This window comes from Gobio gobio (assembly GCF_949357685.1).
Source record: "Gobio gobio genome assembly, chromosome: 17".
NCBI classification, from domain to species: Eukaryota; Metazoa; Chordata; class Actinopteri; order Cypriniformes; family Gobionidae; genus Gobio; species Gobio gobio.
In genome coordinates, this window is record NC_137110.1 from 10,217,126 (window position 1) to 10,244,885 (window position 27,760).

Genomic DNA, 27,760 nt, shown 5'->3' on the forward strand with positions numbered 1-27,760 from the left:
TCCTAGTTTCTTTTGATTACGCTTCTCATTCTAATGGAGTATTTGGCAGAGCTGTAAAACGATTCGTCCAGTTTAACATGTATGATGTTATTTGAGGGCCAGATTGACTAAACAGGGCAAATTAACTATTCCAAAAAAGCGCAGATGGGAGTGGAAAGTTTTGCTCGTGATCTACTGACGACGCGCAAATTAAAGAACACAGACGCAGCTGGATCATTTCCATAATGACTAACACAATCTACTAAGAGTAGTGCAAAGTAGCGTCAGGTTTCAGACATGCTTTTTTGGGTGGTAAATAATGGCACAGATTCCAGTAAATTGATGAACGCAAACCTTATTAAAGGGGTCATGAATTGAGAAATCAACTTTTCCCTGAGCTTTTGATATATAAAAGGTCATGGTATATAAGAATATCCTGTAAGTTTCAGAGCTGAAAACTTCCTTGTTAGTCAAAGAAAAGCTTTTATAGACACCATGCCCAGCAAACGATCAAATGTGTACGGCTATGACATGAGAGTGTAGTGAAGCGCCGCCTCAACAGAAGAAGAATAACGCCTGATTCTGTAGCCCCGCCCACTGACTCGTGCCACTAACAGGGTTGCCATATTGGGCGGTTTCGCAATCTATTTTGCGGGCAAAAATGGGTTTGGGCGGGTGGATAAAAATTGGGCTGGTTTTGGATCAGTTTGGCGGGTTTTTTGTAGCCAAAACACCGGCACTTCAGATCCTTCTTCCTGCGACTCTCTGTTCAGCAGGAAGTAGTCTCACTCATAGATATATGGATGGTCTCACTCACTCACTGACTCCCTCACACACACACACACACACACACACTACAGCTCTGGGCTGGCTGACGTGCCCTGACGTAAACTCACAACAGACACTCCCTCCCACTACCTTCAGCTCATATCGGTTCGTGGAATATAGGCTATAGCTTTATGATATTAGGCCTAATTGTTAAAAATCACAGGTGTTAAACTCAAGTTTGCTATTATATTTAGCGTATGAAAATATTTTTTTGTGTAGAGATGGCCCGCCATGCATGAACGTTCTGCTTCTGCAAAGAGCGCACTGACACATGTTCTATAAATAATGTTCAACGCGATTTTCATATAATGTTATTCATGAATATGTTTCATGTGGCTATTTGAAATAATTGAAATGTTAAAGTGGGTTATTTTGTATGTCCATATATCCACTCAATTAATGTTTTCATGTTAGGCTAATGCTTTTGTTCCAAGCGACTTTTATTGACAATAAACAGACTCATTGATCGCCTAAGTTGATCGCATTATTTTCCGTAACATAAGCTTATAGTTTAATAGTATAGTCAGACTGAGGACGCTTTTGTGTCCATTCCGTTTTCCTTTTTTAAACCAGAAATGAAATATGGAAACGCGGTTTCTTCTTTTTTTTATTTTAACACTGATTCATAGAATTAGCAGATACAAGGTAATTTTCCTAATACCTTATTATTATTTTATTAAAAATAATATAAATTATTTATAACTTGTTTTTTTTTTTTATGTGTAAATATGCTCAATTTAATTTCTAGGGTTTTTGCGTTAATACACAGATTCTAAAAGTTCCTTTTCTTCTGGAATCAATAGAATGACTACGGACAGAGGCATAGAAGGTCCGTGTACTTTTTTGTTCATTCATTATTCTATTTCGGAATGAAAGATTAAATTTAAAAAAGGGTGCAGCTTGGTTTTTTGTTTAAAAGAAAAAAAGCAGAAATGGCTGTATTTTGAGTCATCAAATAATAGTATTAGAGAACTGGACGACATTTCCGATCGTTTTTTAATTTGTAATCATTATTTGTAAGTTTATTGTGTTTCGTTTGACTGATCCTATCTTTACCTGGAAATAATTTTACAAAAGAGCATTTGTAAATTGACATTTTTTATATTAATCTGTTCGATTTTAGTTTATAAAAATGCAAAACGTAATTTAAAAAATCCAAAAATAAGTTATTTTATTTTGTGCGCATGGAATTTGTGTAAAGCCTACGTTTTGATTTAAATGTTGTTATTCAACATAGTATTTAAAAATACAACAACCATTCCATTTTTGTTTTTGTTTCCATGGTTAAAAACGAAAAAGGAATGGACACAAAAGTACACGGACCGTTGGATTCATTTCATTGAATGTTGTTTCTGAAATCGGATAGGCTAGTCGATAAATGGGTAATTTTAAAGCTTGTTGATGATTTCAATGTATTTAAACGAGAAACAAGCCAAAAAAAAATTGGGCGGTTTTTGGCGAAGTTTTGGGCTGGAAAACCCTGCTGGCATCTGGCAACCCTGGCCACTAACATAACACAGGCCTACATAGAGATAAACCGCATCGAATTTCTAAACATACCTCATAAGCTTCATTTGGATTCCAATATTATGAATGCATGGATGAACTTTATTTTTAATGAATGTCCAACTCACGTGGGGAAGACTTTGCACGTTTGTTCCTTCATTTCTGATCACGGATTCATTTGTAAACAAGAGACTGGATTTGCAGACAGGATGAGATTACATGAATGAATAAAGCAACACACTAATGTGAGTAAAAAAAAATTTTAATATGTGATAGTATTGCATTGTTACAGATCGTTTGATATCTATTGATTATGTGTACGTGTCTAACTTAACATACCTTAGCACGCTGTGAAATGCTGGAGAATCCTTTATTTGTGGTTCTTGATGTGCGTTGTTCACACTCTTGACTTGATATTTGAAGGAAAAATACAATCGCAGAAGTTTTTATCATGCGGTCTGCAACGTACTTGGCGCGCGCGGTTCACACTTATATCCACCGATCGGGCCGGCCAAGTAATAAAAAAATAACATTCCAATCAATTGCCGTTTTCCCACATGCTTCAAAACAATCCCTCACGGTATACTCACGGGGAGCCGAAGCTGAAAAGTTCATAAAAAGTCCATGACACCTTTAAATCACCTTGCATGCTTAATTTAAATACTCTCCTCCCATAAATTTTGCGTCTGAAAAGGAAACTCCCACAAATGCATATGATATAAGGTCAGACCTAAGTGTCTTTAGTAAATCCTGACAGTAGTTTTTAATGGCAAAAGAGAGTTTGCGCTGGCACAGGCTGTTAGTAAATCTGGCCCTAAGTGTTTTATGAGATAAAAACCAATTAAAGTAGCCATTTAAAGTGAAATATGTGTAATGTTTTTGGAATTATAATTTGAAATTGTAATTTTTGCTTTCTCCTATCCAAGTTTATAATGCAGAGATGATAATAAGCCATTTTGGTAAGTTAAGCATGCAATAGATTTACTGTCAAGTGAATGTTTGGTAACACTTTAGATTAGGGAACACATCTTCATTATAATTATGAAGATGTGAAAGTTTTCCTTCAATAACCTCTAATCACTGCTTATTCATAGTAAGTAAGGTAGTTGTTGTGGTTGTTATATTTAGGTATTGGGTAGGGTTAAAGGATATAGAATATGGTCATGCTGAGTAAGGCATTAATATGTGCTTAATGAGTAATAATAAACAGCCAACAACTAGTTTTACAGAATGTTTTTATGATCTGCCTGTGAAAATGTTTAGTTAATGTTTTGATTTATTAACAAATAGGTTCAATAATGCATATGGTTTATTTGCTGCAGATAGTGCTCCTGTCAAATTTTACCATCTCTCCTTGCAGTTGAATGGATAAAAATGTCCAGAATGTTTTAAAACGTCATTGAGTTTGACCATGTTCATTAATTGGCATTGGAAAACCAAGTGTATGAAGTAGTTATCCTGTTTCTGCAGTGTCTACCCAGCAGAGGAAATTGAAGATATTTCAATTTGTTTACCAATCCAGACTTTAAAGAGTCAAGAGGTCGACTCTTAATGCGGTATAATGTGACGGTCTGTGCCAGGAGAGCCCATGGAGCTCATTTTGATGTGTCCGCTCTGGTCTGCAGAGTGTACACTCAGTTTCTTCTGCATCATTATTTGCTTTAAATGTCCTTTGTCAACATAAAAACGACAAAATTCCTCTGGGGTATTTTTACAGTCTGAAGAAGAGCCGGGTATTAAAATGTATATATCTGAATGCATTGTTTGTTGTTGAATTACACAGCTTAAAAAGCAGTACATATATTTGGCAGCCTTAGTTTTACATACTATTGCTCATTAATTTGAAGTGAATATTTATTTTAAGAGTGTTTAACTCCCTCATCTTGTCCTCTTTTTTTTCCATCACAGTGTCTATAGTTCTGAGGAATGATTACTTTGTGAGAGGGGCCGGCCTGCCTGGACGCTTCAAAGCAGAGAAGGTGGAGTTTCACTGGGGCAGCACCAATGGGTCGGCTGGTTCTGAGCACAGTATCAATGGAAAGAAGTTTCCAGTAGAGGTGAGTAAGTCACATTATGTCTATAATACAAAGAGTTCATGAACTAGGGCTGGGCGATATGGCCCAAAAATGATCACGAGAAAATGTTAATATCAGTCGATATCCGAACTTAGCCCCGTCCACAACATTTGAAGTTGGGAAGTTCGGTCTGGACTTGATCCGTTGTGGAGCAACTATGCTCAAACCAGAGCTGTTCAAATGGTCAGGGTGGGCTTTATACGATGATGGACAGATGATCAACATTAACGTAATCATGCACATTACCAAAGAACGCTTGGGTTGAATTCGTTTACTAAATGGAGAACTTGTTCGTATATGCATTCCCCTTTACTATTTCACTCAAAAATGATGATCGTGTTGGTAAGTACTCCGTGTATCCTTAAATTCTTTTTACAACACCGGCAAAGATCGTTTACACTTTTTCTACTTCTTCCAGCGTGCGTGCAGTTGAGTTCTGTTGACAATATGCGTCGCTCTGTTGCTCTGATTGGTTGTAGGTCTATCCAATTGAGTGCAGAGGCATTTCCTTTCCTGGTTCAGTTGAAACACGTCCCCATAATCACAGCCCAATGGAGCAGTATCAGACTCATATTCTGACTAGAATCTGAGTATGACGACGTCAGGCTAATCATGAACTCATTGTCCTCAAAAACACAAAATTCTTTCAGTATGTTCTGTACTATAATTAGTACAGCTAAGGAAACCTGATCAAAAGCTCAATACTCTCTTACTTAAGGAATCAATTGTTTCTTTACAAAACACAGTCCTTGTGAATAGTCCTTAAACCACTCACATTCACATAAAAAAAAAAAAAACTCTTATTAGACATGGATTTCAGATGAGGATAACTTTACTAAATGAGTTTATTCAGTAAAGTTCAAGGATTCCACCTTGACTTGAAAAGGGTTGAAAGTGGTGCACTAATCTGCGCTAATTGAAGAACCTCTCAATGAAACTGGGATCGATGTGTTTTATTGACTTGATGGTGCAGCCGCTGCATTTCACCAAAGAGCAAGGATATTCTGCTTCCTTCTCACCTCAGGGTGATGTTGCATCTTTAAAATTGTTTGAGGTCTGGGGCTGGTTGCATAAACTGCTTAGACTAGTCTTAAAAGTTAGTCATCTCATTTATTAATTTTTTTATCAAGACTGCTCCTAACTTTTTAAAGTCAGTTACATAAAATGGTAGATTGGTCTAATTGGAATTAGAATAGTAAGATTACCCCTTGGTTAACTACTATTTGGTAGTTGGTTAATTACTAGTAATTAAGATTGGTGTTCTTCACCAGTTAATCTTGGTGTGTAAATGTTTCTATTCAGTATAATTTAAATTATTGTAATCATTATTTTAATAATACTAATGATATTAATAATAAGACATAATATATCTATATACACTGGTGCTCAAAAGATTTTTTTTATGTTTTTGAAAAAAGTCTCATGCTCATAAAGGCTGATTTATTTAATGAATAATACAGTAAAGGCAGTAATATTAGGACATATTATTACAATTTAAAATAAACCAATAAAATGTTTTCCTGTGATGAATTTTTAGCATCTTTACTCCAGTCTTCAGTGTCACACGATCCTTGAGAAATCATTCTAATATGCTGATTTAATTCTCAAGAAAAATATCTTATTATCATCAATCTTGAAAACAATTGTTCTATATCATATTTCTGTGGCACCCATGATACACTTTCATTTAAAAGTTTTTTTCTTTTTAAATAGATATGAATACTTTTATTCAACAAGGACACATCATATTGATTCAAGTGACATTTATAATGTTAAAAATATTTCAATAAATGCTGTTCTTGTAAACGTTCTATTCATCAAGGATCCTAAAAAAAATGGTATCACAGTTTCCACAAAAACCATTATTTCACAATATTACTGTTTTTACTGTTTCAATAAATTCAGCCTTGGGGGGCATAAGAGACTTCTTTCAAAAAAATAAAAATAAATCTTAATTATTCCAAACTTATGACAATTTTTTTTCCTTTTTTTCTTTTTCTTTTTCTTCTTCTTATTATTATTAGTGGTAGTACTCCTTTTGTTTTCTGAATAAATTGTGTGGATGTGAGAAAAGAAATACCGAACCCCAGTGCTAATCTCAGTCAGCAATGACAAAAATCCGTAAATCTTTAATAAAGTATAATTCCTTTTGCATGCCTTACAGGGTACTTCTACTTGTTTTAAACAACCTTCCTGTTCAAAAAGTGTCTCTTTTGCCCTGCAGATATTATATTGCACAAGATTAGTATTAGCTCTTAATTGTAAACCTTCTCCATTTGGCCTTGAAAACTTTGTTTAAAAGTTTGAGAGCTGCGCAGAGACCAAGTTAGGCACGTCTTCTTTTTTTTAAGATTTCTGTGAAAATGGTGCATAGCCTGAGACTGGACGCACGCACCGCTGCATTCAATTTTAATATCATTATGTAATCACACATAATACACTGGAACATGTTAAGTCGAGTGTATGCTGTTTGCTGGCCTTTTTTTGTTGATGTTGTTTCCACACATGGTTTCTGTCCCATTTTGATTCATTAACTAAACGTGTTTGTGCTGTGCTTTACTCTCGGTCACCATAAACTCAGTATTGGCTCTTGGAGGAAGCTAATTGGCTAATGAGGTTTAGTGATTAATGAGTAATATATTTCCCCCTGTGAAGACACAATAAATGGACACCATTAAAGTCTGTGATTTAAAAGAGGCCTGAAGGAGACTGATTGGTTTTCATTAAAGACTTTAACTTTATTCTTTCTTCTCTTTATTAGCGGATTAATTCAGTGTCCACCCCTTCTGACATTGTCTGGCCTTAATTACTTTGTTTAGGGGTTAGTTTTCTGTTGCCTTACTTTTGCCTGCAATTCTTTCAACATGTCTCATGCCTTGCCAAGGACGTACCACTCTCTCCGTTACAGAAATAGCCCTTTATTTTATTTCATTTTCATTTTTAATGTTCGAACAAGGTCAGAATGTGCTCCGAGTTGAAACAAATACTACATTTTGAGCCAAACTCTACTGGCTTTTATCCAAGATCTAGCAGTATTTCTTCTCTATCATTACAGTGTCTACACAACATCGATTTAGAGGATGGGAAGGCGAAATCATTTGTATTCATCAGTCTAAGTTTGTTCGAAATTAGCTGGCACAGAGGTCAGACGACCTGGGCTGGATCCACCTCTCTGGCAGCACTTTCTCATTAGACGAATCAACTTCGCTCCATAAATCCCATTTTACACAGAAATACAATTGATGTGTATCCATACACCGCTGGATAGCTGCTGAGCATTATCTAGCGATTTAAAACCCAAACACAGTGAAGCCAGAGGCTGGAGATGCATCCAATTATCTCTCGACGACTTCTGTTGACCTCTGGCTCAAATCTAGCACAGTAAATTAAACTAAGACGGCAATAGTGTTCATTTTATTTTGTGGCCTTTTTGCCACTTTTATTAGTGTTGCTTGCCAAAGGAAGCATCAACATTAGTATTTAAATGAACTCTTAACCCTAAGTGTTAAACTTCAGTACATACTGTTTGCATTACAGACGTTAACCATGTAAAGCCGCAAATTATTTTACAAAATAAAATAAAAAAATAGATATAGAATGTGTGATGCTAAGGCCACACATAATAAATATATTATTTGAATGGTTATAGTTTCCTTATTTTTATTTTTAAAAATTTTGTAGGAGAACTTGATATTCCGTTGGCTTTGTGGGATTTTTTTTTCTTTGTCTTCAATTTCTATGTATTTAGTTTTCTTTAAAATTATTTACCCAAACAGTTGTACTAGAGGTGCTACGTTGTGTCTTTATGCACGCATTAGAGAGCAAATAGCTACAGCGCCAATAATTCGTTATTAGAGTGCACGCTAGTGAATGAATGAAATCGCAGCTAGACAAAGATATGGGTTTAACATTTTTATTTATTTAATTTTGTTTGAATGATTGTGTTTCTTACCCGCGGTTCCGCCGGGATCCATGACTGCAGCATGGAAACAAAGGCCGGATATCAAAAGGACGTGGCATTTCCTGAAATCTTTGATATCTTTTGATGAGAATTATGGGAAATGTAGGTTTTGGGGATAACGTGTTTGGGTCATTTTGTTCATTTGAATATGTATACTCTTTGCATAACTTTTTGTTTACGTTTATTTTTATTATTGCTTTATGGTGAATGTGATTTTTCATATGTTTATGGAGTTTATTTGTGTAAATATTTTTTTCAATATGTAATGCAATTTGAATTGAGATGTTTGTGAGACCCCTTTAATAACAAAATGGTTTGGTCTGGTTTGTTAAAAGGAATTCATTTTCTATGGCTGGTTAGTTCTGGTGAGGGATCCCTGAAGAGAACATCTGAGACCCAGAACTCAGTTTACTGTTTTTCCGCATTCATTTATTCTTTATTTTTGTGACCAGTACATTATTGTTGTTTTCCCCTCAATAAAACAACATTTTGATGGCTCTATGAATGTCTCCTGAAAATTTTATTGAAGAACCCTTACAGAATGATATAGTGAGAATATGGTACTTGCAGCCAAGAAGCGGACAAAAAACACCCAAAATTGAGGGGGGAGGGGAAGCCGTTTGGTGCAGATGTTGTTAAAGAAAAACTGAAATTCTACGATTTTAAATCAGTAAAATTTTTGTAAGGATGAGTGTTGGGCGATATGCTCCATTTTCATATCGTCCTATCGTCAGTCTGTCAGATCGGCGATGTTGCACGTGTGGTAATGTGGGGATTTCGTTATGAAATTAGGGAAGGCAAATTAATTGTAGGTCCTAATATTAATTTAATAATAATACTAGCCTTAAAATAACAATCATTTAATATATTAATGGCAAAACGAGCCAATTATCCTCTTGATAATGTTGTCATTGTTGATATCTCTGGCTATCGTCGATACACGATAATCGTCTATCGACACAACCCTAGTAACCATAGAAATTGCATATAAATATCAGCAACTATTTTCTATTTACATTAAGTGAAAATAGCATGTTTTCTTAGAGATAAATGCTATTTGCACTGTTTCAATAGCAATAGATTCTATTTTTACTAAGTGCAAGTAGCAATAGATTCTATTTACACTATGTAAAAATAGTAAATTCAAGTCAAGTCAACTTTATTTATATAGCGCTTTTAACAATGCAGATTGTTTCAAAGCAGCTTTACAGTGTTAAACAGCAAAATAATGCAACATAATTTTATTCAGCTGTATAGCCATTCTGGAGAAAACGGTGATGTCATCAGTTAATTTCAATTATCATACAGTGACAGTGTGGGCTTTAGATCAGTAATTAGATCAGTCATTTAGTTTATATGGTTAATTTAGTTTAATAATTAGATTTATTTGGATATTTAGTTGAAAAAATTAAGAAAATGTTTGTGAAATGTTGTGTCCCCAACTGAGCAAGCCAAGCCAGAGGCAGTATTTTCAGTACTTAATACTTTAGCAGTATTTTCTTTGCAATAAGTGTAAATGGTAGTTGCTATTTATGCTTATAAATAGTGGACAATACTATTTGCACCTCAGTGTTGTTGTACATTAAACTGTATGCAATAATAACAATGTAAATGATTATATTTATAAAAATATTAAATGGATGCTCCCTTATTGTGACAATAAAGCCCTCCCTACACCTACACCTAACCAATGAACACTTTATTAATAAACACGTTAGACACTTATTTTTTCCACTTTCCGAATATTTTCTTCATTTTTATTGAAAGTAAATGCCTTTCTGATCTGATATGTAATGGGAAAAGGGAGTAGAGCGAGTTCTGCAAAATGCGGATTCGAACACTTTCTGTCACCTGCCTTACCGCTACACTATTAGAATTGGGCGGAGTTAGTGTAAATAGCCTTTGTCAACACTTACACTTTCTAAATAGACACTATATCTCCCAAAATATGTCAAGATTATATTTAAATGCTTCATCAAAGCTCTGTAGTTTTAATTGTGGGGGCCAAAACATGTAATGCAATACAATGAGGATTGACAGATGTACAAATAAATGTTCATCATAAGCCTGATGTCATATTTAATACTCACAATTTAAAATTATTTTATGGAAAATACATTATTTTTGGATAATTAAATAAACCTATGTTGCTTCCGTCCAGCAAGTTTTCATCTTGAAATATAACTAACATTATAAAAGGTATTCATAAGTTAATAAAAATCATTAAAAACATTTTACTCATTAAAGGCCTGTAACTTGCTAAAAAAAAGTATGAATTGTCAATCAAAGGGCAGAAGGCTTGTAGAAGATTGGAGGCCTTAGAGACTGTATCAAATATGATACAGTTGGCTTTGTAGGGATAATCATATCTCAAATCGTGCAGCTTTTTACAGAGGAACGTGCTGTGGCTTTTTAAGTGATCAGACTTGCTGGTGATAAAACGAGTGAAAAAAAATTCTACCGTAGAGCAACATCTAGGGACCAGAGTGTCAGTATGCAACCACATAGCATGTGTTTAAAAACCACCCAGAACGCCTAAGCAACCACATAACAACTTTTATAGCATCTCTGACAAGGCCAATACCAAACCCATAACCTGTTCTTTATGTAGTTTGAGTCCTATTTTTTACATGCATATTTCACCACAGCTAATTTGGCTAGATTCAAAGTGGTGAAGATTGACTGGACACAACGCCTGTGCTTTTTCTATCTTTAAAAAATGCATTTGCCTATCCTAAATGTACGATTATATGGCTAGCAGAGTTTCATTTTTTGCATTTAGCATTGTTTTCTCCTCACATAACAGACTGCTGCCCCATTCAGTTGAGACGGCTGGTCTAACAAAAAGAGAGTGTGCTACTTTTCTTACACGCAGCATTAAATGACCAGGTAAATGTGCTAAAGCGAAGTCTACAATATAAAATGTAGAAAGAACAACATCGGCAGGCAAATAATGCCGGCGCACGAGAGGCTGCCAGAGAATAAGCTCAATTGGAACGTGATTGTCATAGCGAGGCTTAATCTTATTCCCTGCATTTCAACGATCTCTTTCACGATTGCTCAGCTGCTGTGAGCTTTGACATGCCATTCATCCGGCTTTCCTTTCTCTCCTTCTCGCTCTTTATACGATCGTCCCTGTTTTTTCTGTAATAGTAGATTTAGCATTTATTTGACACGTGGCACTTTGTGCGTATGTTCAGAGACAATGTTTAAGGCAACAAAGACATGTTGTTTATTGCGGCTCGCTGAGGGGATTTGGTTCTGAGTTTCGCTTTCTTCCTAAATCCGTCCTCAGAGAGAGAGAGAGTGTATAATCCTTAGTTGTCTCACATGTCAAAATGTGGAGTGATGAGAGAAGTAGGATATGACAGATATGCCGTTATTGTGTGTCTGAAGATGATGAGAGGAATATCAATTCGTGAGGATTTGACGGCGTACTGTACACATTTTTGATACCACAATGCATTGTGTTTACTAAACAGGAGAGTCAAAGCAGAACATTAGTATGAGCCGTTTCATACCCTGTCAAATAAGAATGCTGTTATAAAACCCTGTTCCCTTCTCTTTGCCCCATAGATGCAGATTTATTTCTACAATTCAGATGACTTTGACAGTCTGAGCACTGCGATAAAGGAGAGACGAATCATCGCCGCCATGGCTGTCTTCTTTCAGGTGAAGATCTTCTTTGATTTTTCTGAGGTTTTCCAATGTTTACCAGTCTGTGAAATGGAGCTTTATAGCTCATGATACCTTCTCAAAGAGAGAGAGAGAGAGAGAGAGAGAGAGAGAGAGAGAGAGAGAGAGAGAGAGAGAGAGAGAGAGAGAGAGGAGAGAGAGAGAGAGAGAGAGAGAGAGAGAGAGAGAGAGAGAGAGAGAGAGAGAGAGAGAGAGAGAGAGAGAGAGAGAGAGAGAGAGAGACTAAAAACACCAGATAAATTTGGTTTGGGCCAGTGTAGCCTCAGGGCCTATTTTCACCGTTAGCAACAGGTAGACGAAAGCGCAAACATTCTCTGCTGCCCTCTAGCCATCTTTCTCTCTCTCTCTTTTCTCACAGTAAAGTCTAGCTTCATAATAGAATGTGCTTGCTCTTTACTTCAGTTTCTAAAAGAACAAAGAAAGTCTAAGGGGCAAGGCATTGCAATAGGATATACATCAAATAAGTAAGACTAAACTACTTCAGAAGTGTAGCTGTGAGACTAAGTGACTAGCACAAAAAGTGGCCTACAAACCTTGTCTGTACAAAGGTACATGCAGTCTTTCATCCATTATGTCTGTACTTTATTCTGCACTGGAAGCTCCTGTCACCAAGACAAATTCATTGTGTGTGTGTAAACATACTTGGCAATAAAGGTCTTTCTGTTTCATGATATGACCTAATCAAGAGGTCAAGATTTGTCTGGTTCGCATGGCTTCTTCTAGTTGGCATGTATTCTGATGAGAATATTATTTTATTAAAGGGTTAGTGAATTAATTAAATGAAAAGGATGTCATTAATTACCCACCCTAATGTCGTTCCAAACCTGTAAGACCTTCGTTCATCTTCAGAATGAAATTCTAGAGCTTTCTGAACCATCCAGCAACGTCATTGCAACTTTCAAGGTCCAGAAAGGTAGTAAAGACTTTGTTAAAATAGTCCATGTGACTACAGTGCTTGCACTTAACGTACCGGGCCGGAGCACGCTTGCGTCACTCACGATGCAACTTTTTGTTTTGAAGAAGACGGGAAGAAAAGCGTTTTCGCTAATAGACTACTTAAAATATTTATCATTTATTCTGCGCAGCGATTTTCAATTGATTACACTGCACACATCAGAAGATTATTACGGAGGCAGCTGACTTTCATGGAGGAATTTGCAGCTTTACTGGCAAACTACAATTCATGTTCATCAATAAGGTGAAAATCAGGACCATTATAAACCAAAATATATTTGATTTAATCGAAAAGTGTATCCAAGTAATAATAGTTTGGTGTTTGCTGTCGTAATGATGTCAGTAGTGCATAGCTGTTCCGTGCTCCGGCGCCCGGGCGCGGTTCGGAGCACTCACATTAGTCAATCGAACCAGACTTTGGGGGTCAAACGCGCTGTTCAGACCGCCTAGTGTGAGTACACCCTTAATTTGTGTTCCAAAGATAAACAAAGGTCTTTGGGTTTGGAACGACATGAGGGTGAGTAATTAATGACGGAACAGAACAGTTACAGTTTTCATTTTTGGGTGAACTAACCCATTAACATTTTTATTTCTCAGTATATTATGGAAGTTATTGTGGTTTATTCTGCGTATTTTCCACAAAAATCTGCATACTTTAATTGGACAACTGGACCTGCATAATGAGACCTTTATCAATCTAGAAAAGTCGTCGATTTAGGGCGCTTTCACACTTACCTTGTTTGGTCCGGATTTTCTGACTTTTCAATTTGGTCAGAATCAAAATTAAAGGTGTGAAACCTTCCCCGTACCACGGTCCAGACCAAACAGACGAAATTTGGTCCGACAAAAAGAGGTAGTCTCGGTCCGGATCAAACTGAACAAAGGTACGGTTTGTTTCTAGTGTGAAAGCATTTTCTGTATGGTTCGTACTTTCAGACCATTTAAGGAAGTTCCTGTTTATGTTTAAATATTATAATGTTATTTTTAAATTTCATCTAGGCTACATTGATTATGAAAAGTGAAAAGATGCGCAATATGTCAGAAGACAGAAGGTCAGAAATGATTTTGAAAGAAATTTTGTATGATTTTGCTTAGAAAGCCTTTCTTTAATGTGAATTTCGTTTTGTATAAATTGTATCTTAATTTGAATCAACGTTTAATCAGATAATTGCCTGGATTTAATAAATAAGAAGCAAATAGTCTATAACAGACAATAGTCGTGGGAGCGATCACATGCTTTGCACATGAACTGGAGCACGTCTCAAATAAATCGAAACTCAGCAGGCTACTTCTCACAAACATGAGAAATATGTGTGCATAAAGCTTAAAATGTCCACTTTTAAACGTAACGAAAAGAAAATAGTCAAGCAATGCGCACTGTTAGCAACGATATGCATCCGTTCATTCATTCATTCTTGTCAAAAACGCTGACGTCAGACGCACGTCCGTTTAAAAACCATTCAATGTCCAGATGCAGCCCACATAGATGATGAGTGGACGCAAGTGGTCATGTAAAGTTCTTTAGTGCGCTCGCATAATTGCAATGTGAAACCAAACCAAATGTATCAAAACATGAACTTCGGTTCGGACCTTGGTGCAGACTTTCAGGTGTGAAAACGCCCTTAGACAACTTTACAGCTTAAAAAACGAATTTAGTTTACACTGCCGTTTAAAAATGTAGGGTTGGTAGGATTTTTTAATTCCCCACCCCCGACCTGTTGTTCGTCCTCTGCAAATAAGCTTAACAAAGCCTCTCGTCGTCTGCCCATCGGTCATGTTTTTCAAACTCCATTCTTGATTCGAATAGAAAAAAACCCCTTACTGCACGCACTGCAACACACTTTTAAAAATGGTAGTTGAAATAAAATACTGCGTGGAGTGAGCCAATCAGCATGTTCAGTGCCCAATTCCCACCCCCAAAAGTTCCTGATCTTTCCTCTACTACCTCGTGAGCAGGGAAATTTTTACCCAGAACTTTATTTAGACCCTGATCCCTACGGTCGAAACACATCGAGTACCACCCCAAAGTCCCTAGTTCCTGAGAAAAGTCCCTGCGGTTGAAACATTGCTAGGCTATAGAAACCTTTTACATTATAAATGTCTTAACTGTCACTTTTGAACAATTTAATGTGAATAAAAGTTCATTTCTGTCAAAGATAAGTCTTACTGACTTTTGAACGGTAGTGTAGAAGAATTAATCTGAGTGCTTTAACACAAATACAAGCTTAACTTTTTTGTTTGTTTTTACAAACTGAGGAATGAGTTGAAGGAAGTGACATCACAGAACAAAAACATACAATTGAGCTCCTACCAGCACCGCGTCTCCTATATTGGTTTATTTTTACTTTTCTCTTTCAACTGTGACAAATGTTCTTATCAAGGATGAAAATGGCACAATTTTCTCGGTCTTCCTAATGAGTCAAGCCAAAAAAGAAGATTTGCGGTGTCAAAGCCTTAGTATGCAGGGATGTCAGATGAATATATAGAGAAAAAGAGGCTTAACAGGTCAGTGTGATGATCCGTGAAAATAACATAAGCTCTTTTGCCACATTCATTCCCCCTTCATTCACAACATGCTTCGCACACTCTCATATACAGTACGTTTTTACACACCTTAACTAATGTGACAGGCCTATTCTTCACGCTGAAAGTGGAACGCAGGTGTGTCCTATGTTTATCCATTGCCAAACGGTGAAAGAATAACCTACGTCGGTGGACTTAAACATTTTCGCCCACATGTGACAGCGTTATGGCTTACCGCTATACCGCTATTAGTGCTTAGACGAATGGTGTCATATGGAGTGTGACATGTCCGTTCCTGGGGGTTTTATATAGTTAATCGATGTGGAGCTCCCGTATTGGTGGTTCCCTTGGGCTCTTTTATTGCCACCTAGTTCAACCAAATGAATCCTCAGAGAGCACAAGTGAGTATATTTCATCTCTGACCTGAATGAGCTTCTCCATCAACCTGAATAAAAGGTGCTTATGTCAGCATGCTCTAGTTTTGAATGTTGCATAAGCAGCGAACATGGGAAACTTATGTTCGATAATAGTAGGAGTTGAACGCATCCTGTCTTTTTGTGTTTCTTTAACATGGACGGTGAAACAGAATAATTGCTCATTTCATGTCGCGTTTGTCTGTGTTTCTTCTAGGTGGCGAAGAGAGACAACATTGCAGCTGAGCCCATCATCGCAGGTCTTAAACGGGTGGTCCATCACGGTAAATGTAACCATATGAACAAAGTGCACAGCTATAATAAAATAACAATAAATAATATAAATAGAGCACTTTAGCTTGAGCAAAAAAACCAAAAGAACCATTTTTTTGCTGTACTGTATATACAGTACTTGTGTTGTTATGTAACTCTTTGGAGATTAAAGAAGTTATATTGCATTATAGCTTCTTCAGAACAACATATTGGCTCTAATAGAGGAAAAGTGGATGGTTTTTAGGTTATTTGAAGGATTTGTAAAAGGGCTATGAATTTCAAAAGGTTCAAGATCATGGTGTTTATATCATGAGAGATCAGAATTCAAGATCAAGGATACAGTTGTGCTATGAAAACATTCAAAAATACAAATTCCGTTCAAAAGTTAGTGCTTATGCTTATGCTCTTATATTTGCCTAACAATACATACATAATGTAAAATTGTATTACAATTTAAAATAGCTGTTGTCTATTTTAATATATTTTAAAATGTCATTTATTCCTGTGATGGCAAAGCTGAATTTTCATTCTTTCCCATTATTCCAATCTTCAGTGACACAGTTCCTTCAGAATTCATTCTAATGTGCTAATTTAGTAGCCTGACGTCGTCATTGTCATACGTTACTGTTGATCATCTGTCCATCATCGTATAAAGCCCGCCCTGACAGATTGGTCCAAACAGCTCTGGTTCGAGCATAATTGCTCCACATCGGATCAAGCCCAGACCGAACTTCCCGACCTCAAATTTTGTGGGCGGAGCTAAGTTCGGCTGGCATCCAGGCTACTAATTTAGTGCTCAGGAAACATTTCTTATTATCAATGTTGAAAACTTTGACAAACAAAGAGAAAGCTGGACGGACGTTATTATTTCTAAATACCTGAAGAATTAACAATAAGATGATAAAATATCCACTAAATGCATCTTCTGCACATCTTTTTGCTTCATAGTACTTCAGTTTAGGTTTCATGAGGTTTCATTTGTCTTTTATTAAACAGAGAAGGAAACAAGCCTTGGTTCATTCATACTGAAGGATCTATTGCCATCATCCTTGGGAAGTTATTACCGCTACACTGGCTCGCTCACGACACCTCCATGCAGTAAGGTTGTGGAGTGGATCATCTTCAGCCGGCCTGTTTACCTGTCCTACCACCAGGTTGGCGAACACACACACACACACACACACACACAATCATGCATACATGCACATCATATTCATATGATCATGTTTCACATCCAGCTGTGTGCACTATGCTTGAAATTGGCTCGCGTTCTTTCTCCTGTTTCATATTTATACCATCTGCAAGCTTGCACTCAAACAATATTACAATATTACACTAGCAATGTGACTCATCTGCTGTGTGCTCAAATGTTTCTGGAAATGAGATGGTGCTGAAGATTTACTAAACAAATTTATGCATTCATCTATGTATAGGCTATATGTGTTGATAAAGCATATCACACTGTATATATGGAAATGGGGATGATTTTCACCAGTAATAGTGTTTTTTCAAACATGGATTTATTCTAGGGATGCACAGTATATATGTGACCATATCTGCATTAGCCAATATCAGTGATATTTAGGGATATATAGGCCACCATATCAGTATCGGCCGATATATGTTCATTTTTAATGTTATCATTAACTGCCCGATAAGAAAATCCGTCTGATATATTAAAGCCAATAAATAATGGATTATGTCCTTCAGCACTGTTCACCATCAGGGTTTTAAATAGCTTGAAATATGATTGAAATCACTTCAGAAAGTGCAGTTAAGTGCGATATGTGCAGCGCAAGTCTGTCATATAGGCTATATAACGTCATTATAATTGTGTACTTGGGACTTCACTTGACCTTTAATTGTACGATTTTTTTTTTGTAATCAATTCCTCAAAAAATATATAAAATTTGTATTTATATTTATTGGCCAATATATTGGTTATTGGTTTTCAGATATATAAAATTATCGGTTATCGGTATAGGCCAAAATTTTTATATCTGTGCATCTCAGTGATATTTGTAATAATAATAAATGGTAATATTATTGGCCATAATAATAAGTATACTACTAATAATAATTCTAATAATATGTATTATTATTTTTATAAAGTATTATTAAAATGCAAAATAATAATAACAATATATTATTCACATTGTCTAAGCAATCAGGCTTCGTTTTTTTTTATTTGTTGAATGATAAAATGACAAAATCCTCTTAAAGGTACTGTAAGCTATTTCTGAGAAACACTGGGTCTCAATCAGCTCCCCAGTTCAGTATTCAGGTCACTGATCAGGGAGTCAGCCATTTTAAGGGCTGTCTCAATCGCAGAATCCTTCCAGTGCACTGAAACGTTCACTCCCTAAAAAGTCCCACAATGCACCACAAAACCCAGGGTCAAGTCAAGTCAACTTTATTTATATAGCGCTTTTAACAATGCAGATTGTTTCAAAGCAGCTTTACAGTGTTAAACTGGAAAATAATGCAGCATAATTTGGATGCCCGACCTCATGACAGACAGCATGGCCAGGGTGCATTGATTTACATTTTACATTTATGCATTTGACAGACGCTTTTATCCAAAGCGACTTACATTGCATTCAAGGTACACATTGATGCTCACTATTCTCCCTTCACCCCAAAAAAACACACCCCTCCCTTCATTGCTCCTCCCCCAAAATGCACGAGTATATACAAGCAAGATCTTTTTGTTAGTCGCCAGCAGCACACCAGCTTCTGACAAACAATGACACTGAAACTGTCTTGTTACTATAGCTAACATTTCAACAACAGCATATATTGGTTCTGTGAAACAGCAAAACCAATGTTAATGGCGTATGGAGCAGAAACAACGCAACCTCCGTGTCCATTTTCAGGCCTTTCTGGTTGGGTGTCTCCAGCGGTGGAATGTTTTTCTAATATTAACGCAGGTCCTAAAGTTCTTGCCTGATCATAACCTTCCAGTGATATTCCTCTGAGCGTTACTCTTTTGTAATGTCTCTCAGCCATCTCTCTTTCTACAGTCTTTCTTCAAATCCCCCTCTTGCTCACTCTCTCTCTCCTCCCCCATCATGAGGGGACACGCCCCCTACTGCTGATTGGCTACAAGTGTTTCTCATAAATCACTTACTGCACTTCGGCACTTCCCTTAAAACACCCTAGCAATTGGATATTCACACAGCATGCTAATATGGATTAAATGATGCGTTTTTGCAGCCTGCTTCATTTAGCATCACACAGAGTAAAGCCACTAAGTCATACACAGCATGCACTTGTCTATCTCCTTTCTTACACCTTCTTGGCCAAAATAAATTGACTTTATATATTCCCTTGGTGGAAATGATTAAATGAAAACTTGTGGATCATTTTCTGCCTCTCTCTTCTGCTGTAGCTAGAGGCGTTCTACTCCATCTTCACCACAGAGCAGCAGGATCATGTGAAGTCCGTGGATTACCTGAGGAATAACCATCGGCCCACTCAAGATCTCGACAGGCGGCAAATCTTCAAATCAGCTCTGATGGATGCTTGGATGCCCGACCTCATGACAGACAGCATGGCCAGTGCTGCAGACACAGAATCCTCTCGAGGTAGGATGCCTTTCTTCCTAAAATTGGCCTGACCAATCAATGAGGAAGATGGATAGATGCTTTGATTTCTTTGTATTCCTATGTGAATTCTAACGACGTGACTATTATATGGAAATAGTGAGATCCCTTTATTTATAACAATGTCCATGATCATTTCTTATAGATTAGATTCAACTTTATTGTCATTACACAAGTACAGGTACAAGGCAACGAAATGCAGTTTAGGTCTAACCAGAAGTGCAATAGCAGCAAGTGCAGGATATACAATGGTTGAATAAGTGCAGGACATGGATATGTACTGAATATATAAAAATATATATATTTCAGGAAACCGTTTGATGCTTTTGTGCCGCAGTCTTTATGTCCATTTACAACTTGGACTATTTCTCTTATTCAAAAGTATAGTTGTTTTTTCTATTTAGAAGTATAGAAGTTTTTTATTCAGAGACGGTTTCTTCTCATTCGTCTCATGCATAAAGTGCAACGCTAGTTGTTTTTGGGATATCCATTGCTCTTGAGACAGACTGAATAAATAGGATTTATTAATGCAGTGACTACAGCAGTGCGGCGCTCTGAGCCAAGCCCAGTAACTGGGGGACGGTGTACTGTGTGCGTTAATGATAGCGTTGTTTTCCTCTCCGGCTGAGGGAATTGATTGCTATTGGTTGTGATGAAGTCGGGAGTGATGCAACACAGCTGAAAGGCGGAATAATCGTCATTAATATTCCCTCTAAAAATAGACCCGTACTACTGAACACTGTGTGGCCAAATAGAAATTCTGGTGTTTTCGAAGCAAGCACTTTTGAAAACCCTTTGCAATAATACAAATACAATTATTTTGTGGCACTTTCCTTAAATAGGGTACACTTTTGTTAATTATATGTATGTAATTAAATACTATTATCTAACAATCAACCAAACCAATGTCTAACTTTTTACACAATAAGTGTTAATTGCCTTTTCAAAACTCAACCATTTCACCCTGTTAGTTCACCATGAAAGTGGCTCTGCTTCTTTCTTTCTTTTTCGCGGTGTTCATCAGCATAGTAACTTCTGCTCCAAGGCTAACCTTCTCGGGGGCAGGTTATGTTCTGAGTAATCTCAAACTGAAACTGGACCAGCTGTGAGCAAAGTGACACATCTCTGACTTGCATTTTAAAGCTTAAAAATTGCATACATGTCCAAAACTTTGGTAACAGGGTTGCTGCTGTAGCGTGGCTGTTTTAGTAAAGATGTAGAGTGGATCCAACATTTATTTAAACAAAACAACAAAAGTAAATCTAGACTGAGAACAAAATCAATCCAAGCAAAGAACATGATATTCCAGACAAGGGGGAAAACAAACTAAAACAAATGTGCACAAAACCATAGAGGAGAACACCAGGGGTCTATACCAGGTTTAGGTGGATAGCCAGGTCTATTTCACAATTTTAAGTCACATTAGAAGTTTCACAAGTCACATTAGTTTGTGCCAACCCTGGGTTTTAGGCACCATAAAAGTGGCTCGGCTTTTAGTGGTGTTCATCACCATAGTAACTTACGCTTTAAGGCTAACCTGCTCCGGGGCAGGTTATGTTCTGTGGAAGAGATCTTAAATCGAAAGTGGACCTATCAGCTGTGAGCAAAGTGACACATCGCTGACGAAATAAAGTCAGTCCACTTGCTCCAAATTAACGGTCACTACATAGTAAAAGCTTTTTAAATAAAAACTTTTTTCTGGCTTTAGCGATGACTATTTATTATAATTATTTTATATGATTTATGTTATTATTATTTATATAATTATTATACCCCTAATCCATTGCACATGAGTAATTTTAGTTTATCACTAAAATTTTTTGTTGAACATAAATATATTCAGATAATATGTAATATAAATACGATTTGCAATTGTATACCTATATATATTATCAACTATATAAACTAACTTCATTTGCACTGATATAGCAAGATATTTTCTTGTTGTGTAAATGCATTTATGTACTTCAAATTCTTCAATCTCATAATCTTCAGCAGGAGAAAATCTTACTGATTCTGAATTGAATTGCAGTTTTTCTATGTTTCAAGGATTGGCTGTTCCCACTGATGTAACACTTTCATGTGCCTGGGTTGACAGAGAAAGTTGATGATCAGTGTCATGGTCCCAACAAAGCCTGATTGAATTGGTTTGGTTTTGTCAACTTGAAACTAATTATGGAACTCTGAGTTTGATCAACTACCATCATGGTATAGGCCCCTGACCAAGAATAGAAGAAACACTGGGGAATAAATACACAAGTGAAAAAAGGGCAGGAACAAGAAACAAGGAACAGGTGTGGGTGATTAGTTGCTATGCTAAGAAATTAGGGTAACTATAGAAACAAACAAGGGCCGTGTCCGAAATCACCCCTTAAACCCTCATCCACTATTCCCTATTTTGGTCCAATAATATAGAGTATATATCACTTGAGGGAGTGAATAAAAAAAACGAGTTGGCAAAATCAGAAAGTGTGCCAGATGGGCTGCCGCTTTTGCATAGTTTGTGCTTGCGGTTTAATAATTATTTGAAACTTAGCAAACTGGCAGCTCCGGTGGTAATGAAAAGATTTATTTTTAACTCTGTCATGGAAACTATGTATAACCCTGAATTAAACTATTTAATAATCAATTAAAAAGGAATTTATACCTGTACGATATCACGCTGCACAGGGGCGCCGCTAAGGGTGGGGAAAGTTAGGACGATTCTAAGGGCCCACGCACTTTTGGGGCCCCCAGAGATTGGTTTTATTAGTTGTAACAGTACTAGTAGTAATGTAATAGAAATTATAAATGTATAATCTACCAAAGAGTTACAAATACAACAAAATTATGGCTTATTTCTGCATTTCCAGCTAAATTAAGCAAAACGCTCCACTCAAGAACCACTCACGCTCACGACATTTGCTCAAAGCCCACTCCGACATGAAATGTATCTGTATTGTAAGCTACTATACTTGTTGTAGCCATTAAGAAAAGGTATTTAGTTTTATATTTATGTTTAAATATAATGTTATTTTTTATGTCTATCTATGTTGTCAATCTGTCAATCTATGTTGATTATGAAAAGTCAACAGCATGAGTGAGATGGACACATCATTAGATGCGCAATGCCAGGAGACATGGAGTGGGACGGACATGATTGTGACCACTTCCTTAAGTTTTGTTTTGTAGAAAGCCTTACTTTAAAGGATTAGTTCACCCAAAAATGAAAATTCTGTCATTAATTACTTACCCTCATGTCGTTCGACACCCGTAAGACCTCCGTTCATCTTCGGAACAGAAATGAAGATATTTTAGTTGAAATCTGATGCCTCTGAAAGTCCTCCATTCGCACAATGGCACGGTTCACTCTCAAGACCCTTAAAAGGTACTAAAGACGTCGTTACAAAGTCCATCTCACTACAGTGGTTCTAAAATAACTTTATGAATCTGCGATAATAGTTTTTGTGCGCAAAAAAACCCTAAATAACGACTTGCATAGTGATGACGATTTCAAAACAGGGCATCATGAAGCTTCGAAGCGTTATGAATCAGTGAGCCGATTCATGATTCGGATCGCGTGTCAAACAGCCAAACTGCTGAAATTTGGCGATTCAAACTGCTGAATTGACTCGCTGATTCATAACGCTTCGAAGCTTCATGATGCCTTGTTTTGAAATCGTCATCACTATGTAAGTCGTTATTTAGGGTTTTTTTGCGCACAAAAACTATTATCGCCGATTCATAAAGTTATTTTAGAACCACTGTAGTGAGATGGACTTTGTAACGACGTCTTTAGTACCTTTTAAGGGTCTTGAGAGTGAACCGTGCCATTGTGCCAATGGAGGACTTTCAGAGGCATCAGATTTCAACTAAAATATCTTCATTTCTGTTCCAAAGATGAACGGAGATCTTACGGGTGTCGAACAACATGAGGGTAAGTAATTAATGACAGAATTTTCATTTTTGGGTGAACTAACCCTTTAAAGTAAATTTTGTTTTGTATAAATTGTATCTTAATTTTAATCAATGCTTCATTAGCCAATTGGGGCATTCTGGGTTGAGCGAGCAGAGCTTAATTGGTCAGTATTATTTAATTGCAGACAAAGATTTTGGATAGCTAGATTGGTGCGGTAGGGGGCCCAACATCATATTCTTTCATAGGGCCCAAAATTGCTAGCTGCACCCACATTGGACCAGGGGTTTGGAAAGTGGATGGATGGATGATTCAACTGCGGGCACCATCTTCTGGTCAATCTTCACATACTTTGGTTGCACACTCGTTATTGCGGTGCATTGTGGGATTGAATGATTGCACTCGATAAGGTCCAGTTTGGTTTCGACACCACTACAAATGGTTGTCCCCTTCAAATAGTGCCCTATTTAAGGGTATAGGGGGTGATTTCAACGCAGCCAAGGAGAATGGAAACAAGGCTAACGATAGGAAATAAATACACTTCCAATTAAGAGTCAATTAAACACAAGACGGGAATCATATAAGATTTGTACAAAACTTGATACTATTAGTTGATAAAGAATAAATGATTAGTTCATTTTTTTAAATGTCAAGTCCTATTATGTACCCTAATTGTGTAAAGTTCTATGTAATATACGTACCTGTGAAGCACACAGCATTACTGTCTCTCGGCATTCCCAGTGATGACATCTTAGCTTGTTGACTACATAACCCAACGAACCGCCATGAGAATAGAGTCAATTTGAATCATCAAACTCAGTGTTATCTCTGCCGGACAGTAATGGCGGCAGTCATTAGCATGCTGATGATTGAACTGATGAAAATAATGGGCTCTCGCTGAGTCACCCGTGCTAACAGAGCTCTCGAGGCTGGCTTCCACAGCAGATGCCCTTTCACTAATCACCCCCTCGTCCTCGTTTCACTTCTTGTGTTCTTGCGATCTGCCTCTCCTTTCACAGACATGTTTATCACAGGCTTGTTGACAGGTCGCTAATGCTGATATACACACATTAAGAGTAGAGGCTTTTGGCATAATGACCTTATCAAGCGGCACTTATGCGGTCCGCCCAGCTTGACAAGAACACATCCCACCGAGTGATTTTTGTGATATGTGACGTCAATTGTGCAAATTACATCTGTCTTTTCAGCAGTTCTGTAGTCATACTTAAAAACAACTTTACTCCGGTTACAAAGGTATGGATTTAATAGGAAAAACATTACGTTAATTCCATGCAGCAGTTAATGCATGTACTCCAGGTGACGTTGAGCTCCTCGTGTGGTTTTCTGATTGGTCGTGATTGTCACATCACATAGCAGATTCACACTCTGTGAGGATGAATAGCTACTTACCTAATAGAAAGCCTGGTTAGGGTAGATTTGATTAGTTATTAACTTTTTTTTCTTTATTTTATTTGCTGCAAAACTAACCTACAGTTCATGTTTGTAATGGCGGTGACATCAAAAAAGCTCTAACAATGAGGTCACAGTAACAAGGAAGTTGGAAACAATAGCCAATGAAACCACATGGTGAGACATGTTTTCTTGTGCACGATAACGCTCTTCACACCCTGTCCTAATCAGATGTGACGCAATGCGATATATAGCGGCAAGCAATTTGTCTGTCCACACCAGACATAACGTGACAAAATCAATCACAAATCACAGCCAATCAGAAGAGAGTCTCTCTGCAAGCGCACGGCACTCGCAATGAAATGGATACAATTCTAAATAAATATTACATTAATATTTTAAAAATACACACTGAGTTGAAAGTTTGAACATTAATTTCCTTTATTTTCAAGGTCGGAGGGGAATTATCTGTTGTCGCTTTCAGTGTGGCTATAAAGGTCACGCAAAATGATATATTTAAACACACATTAGACTTGTCTGCTACAATATGTTTGATTTATATTCATCTGTTGAGGGCTTTTCTTTGTAAATGTTATTACTGTATATGCGGTTAATTGTGATTTATTTAATCTGCATATCATGTCATTTACTTTTTTTACATCATACTTAAATATATTTAAAAAATAAACACTTCTGTGCATTTATTTCAGTTAGAATGAAAAAAGCGGCACTTTTACACTACTGTTTAAAAGTTTGAAAAAGAAGAAGAAATTATTACTTTTAATCAGGAAGGATGCCTTAAATTGATCAAAAGTCACATTTATCATGTTTCAAAAGATTTCCATTTCAAATAAATACTGTTTATTTGAACTTATATGTTCATTAATGAATCCTCAAAATATGTATTACGGTTTCCACAAAAATATTAAGCAGCAAAAAACATGCACTAATAATAAGAAGAAATATTTCTTGAGCACCAGATCAGCAAATTGGCATGCTTTCTGAAAGGTCATGTGACACTGAAGACTTCAGTTTTGCTATCACAGGAATAAATTACATTATATTAAAATAGATAACAATGATTTTAAATTGTAATGTTTCACAGTATTGCTGTTTTGCTGTATTTTTTATCATTTTTTATAAATAATTTCACCGTTGTGAGCATTAGAGACTTCAAAAGCATTACCATTTTTTCCAACCCCAAACTTTTAAAAGGTAGTGTATTTTTACCGCAGTAATATTTCATCAGTATATCTGCATTTTAACTAGCATGTACTTCATCCACCACTGGGTATTGCACATACACACACTCTCAGACTTCCTACTGTGTCCACAGTAGTGCACACGGCCACAGACACGCAAGGCTGTTGAAAGCCTGGAGGCAGATTGAGATGAACTCATGTATTATTTTCCACTTTGAAGCAGTTTCTAGTGAGAACGCTTTGGTGAGTCAGACAGCAATAAAAGATTTAGCTTCACCTGGGGGCTGCAGTCGTGGACCTGCGTGGCAGAGATCTGGCTCCGCTCCCGCTGACGAAGAGCCGTAATTCCGCCTGTTTATCTTCAGTCACACATCCCTAATCAAATGAGAACAACTGTACCTTCTTCCTCCTTGCTTTTATCAGTCTCATCTCATCTCTCTGCTTCTCCTCTCTCCATCCAGTCTGCAGCAGCATCCCTGACAACATGAAGGTTCATCCACTGAACAGAACTGCACTTGTGTTGGCCTGGGACAGACCGTCAGCTGTCTACCACCCGCCTATAGTGGGCTTCCTTGTCTCCTACAGCTGGGTAAAGGATGAAATGTCTTTTGAGAAGACCTTCACGCAGAGCAGCGAACGCAGCACGGTAAGCCTCCCAACAATGAAAGGGCAAGCAGTCTGATCATTACAAAAGAGCACATTTATTGTGTCAACCACCGCAAACCTCGTTCCCGAAGCCGTAATTGCGTTAGTCCTGATTTTATCTCAACCGGTTATCCAATCACTGTGTTGAGGTTACGTTTGACTGAAGATGTAAGTGCCTAAGACACTAGAGCAGACAGTGGCTGCCGATTGGCGTTGTGTGCCAGTTCAGTTAATTGAAACATTTTTATATGTATATTTGAGTAATTTCACCGTTGATACAACTATTTAAGCATGATGTCACTACCTGCTGTAGCCAGGGCCTTGTCTTCAGGTTCCCAGCATTCCCTCATAATTCTGATGGATGGGCTGCTCTCAGTGATTTGATGGACTTGGACAGCATTTTGTCTTTCTTCCCTCAAGTCTAATGAATGACTTACACCCATGTCTGTCAGTCGCCTTATTGGAGCAGCCTTACACACACACAGTATGCATGACAACAAGACAGTGTGCAGCCAGTTGAAGGAATTTTTTTCTGATGAGTGCTGTCAGTCTTTTTTAGCCTTGGTCAAATTAGATTTGGATTTAGTTAAGGGATATAACTGCCACGGTTAAAGTCCAATTACTTTCTTTCATTCTACATCCCATCATGACTCCCTCAGCTTTTTGCCTCTACATTTACATTTCTATTTCAATTTTGAGCCCAGTCACAGGTTGTGCCAGCGAATCAAGACCAACTTTGGGTAGATGAAATTCAAATGAATATCTATCTATTTCTGAGACACTGAGGAGCGCTGA

At 37.1% G+C, this 27,760-nt stretch overlaps 1 protein-coding gene across 1 annotated transcript in view; it reads left to right on the forward strand.

The window, feature by feature from the left end:
• The window catches only part of ca16b (carbonic anhydrase XVI b), a 146,250-nt gene that overhangs the window by 90,102 nt on the left and 28,388 nt on the right, over nucleotides 1-27,760 (forward strand). The window contains exons 4-9 of the mRNA XM_079841173.1: nucleotides 4,222-4,370; nucleotides 11,926-12,021; nucleotides 16,153-16,219; nucleotides 17,205-17,362; nucleotides 19,600-19,795; nucleotides 26,782-26,966. Coding sequence (XP_079697299.1) covers nucleotides 4,222-4,370; nucleotides 11,926-12,021; nucleotides 16,153-16,219; nucleotides 17,205-17,362; nucleotides 19,600-19,795; nucleotides 26,782-26,966 — 851 coding nt within the window. The remainder of the gene's footprint in view (nucleotides 1-4,221; nucleotides 4,371-11,925; nucleotides 12,022-16,152; nucleotides 16,220-17,204; nucleotides 17,363-19,599; nucleotides 19,796-26,781; nucleotides 26,967-27,760) is intronic.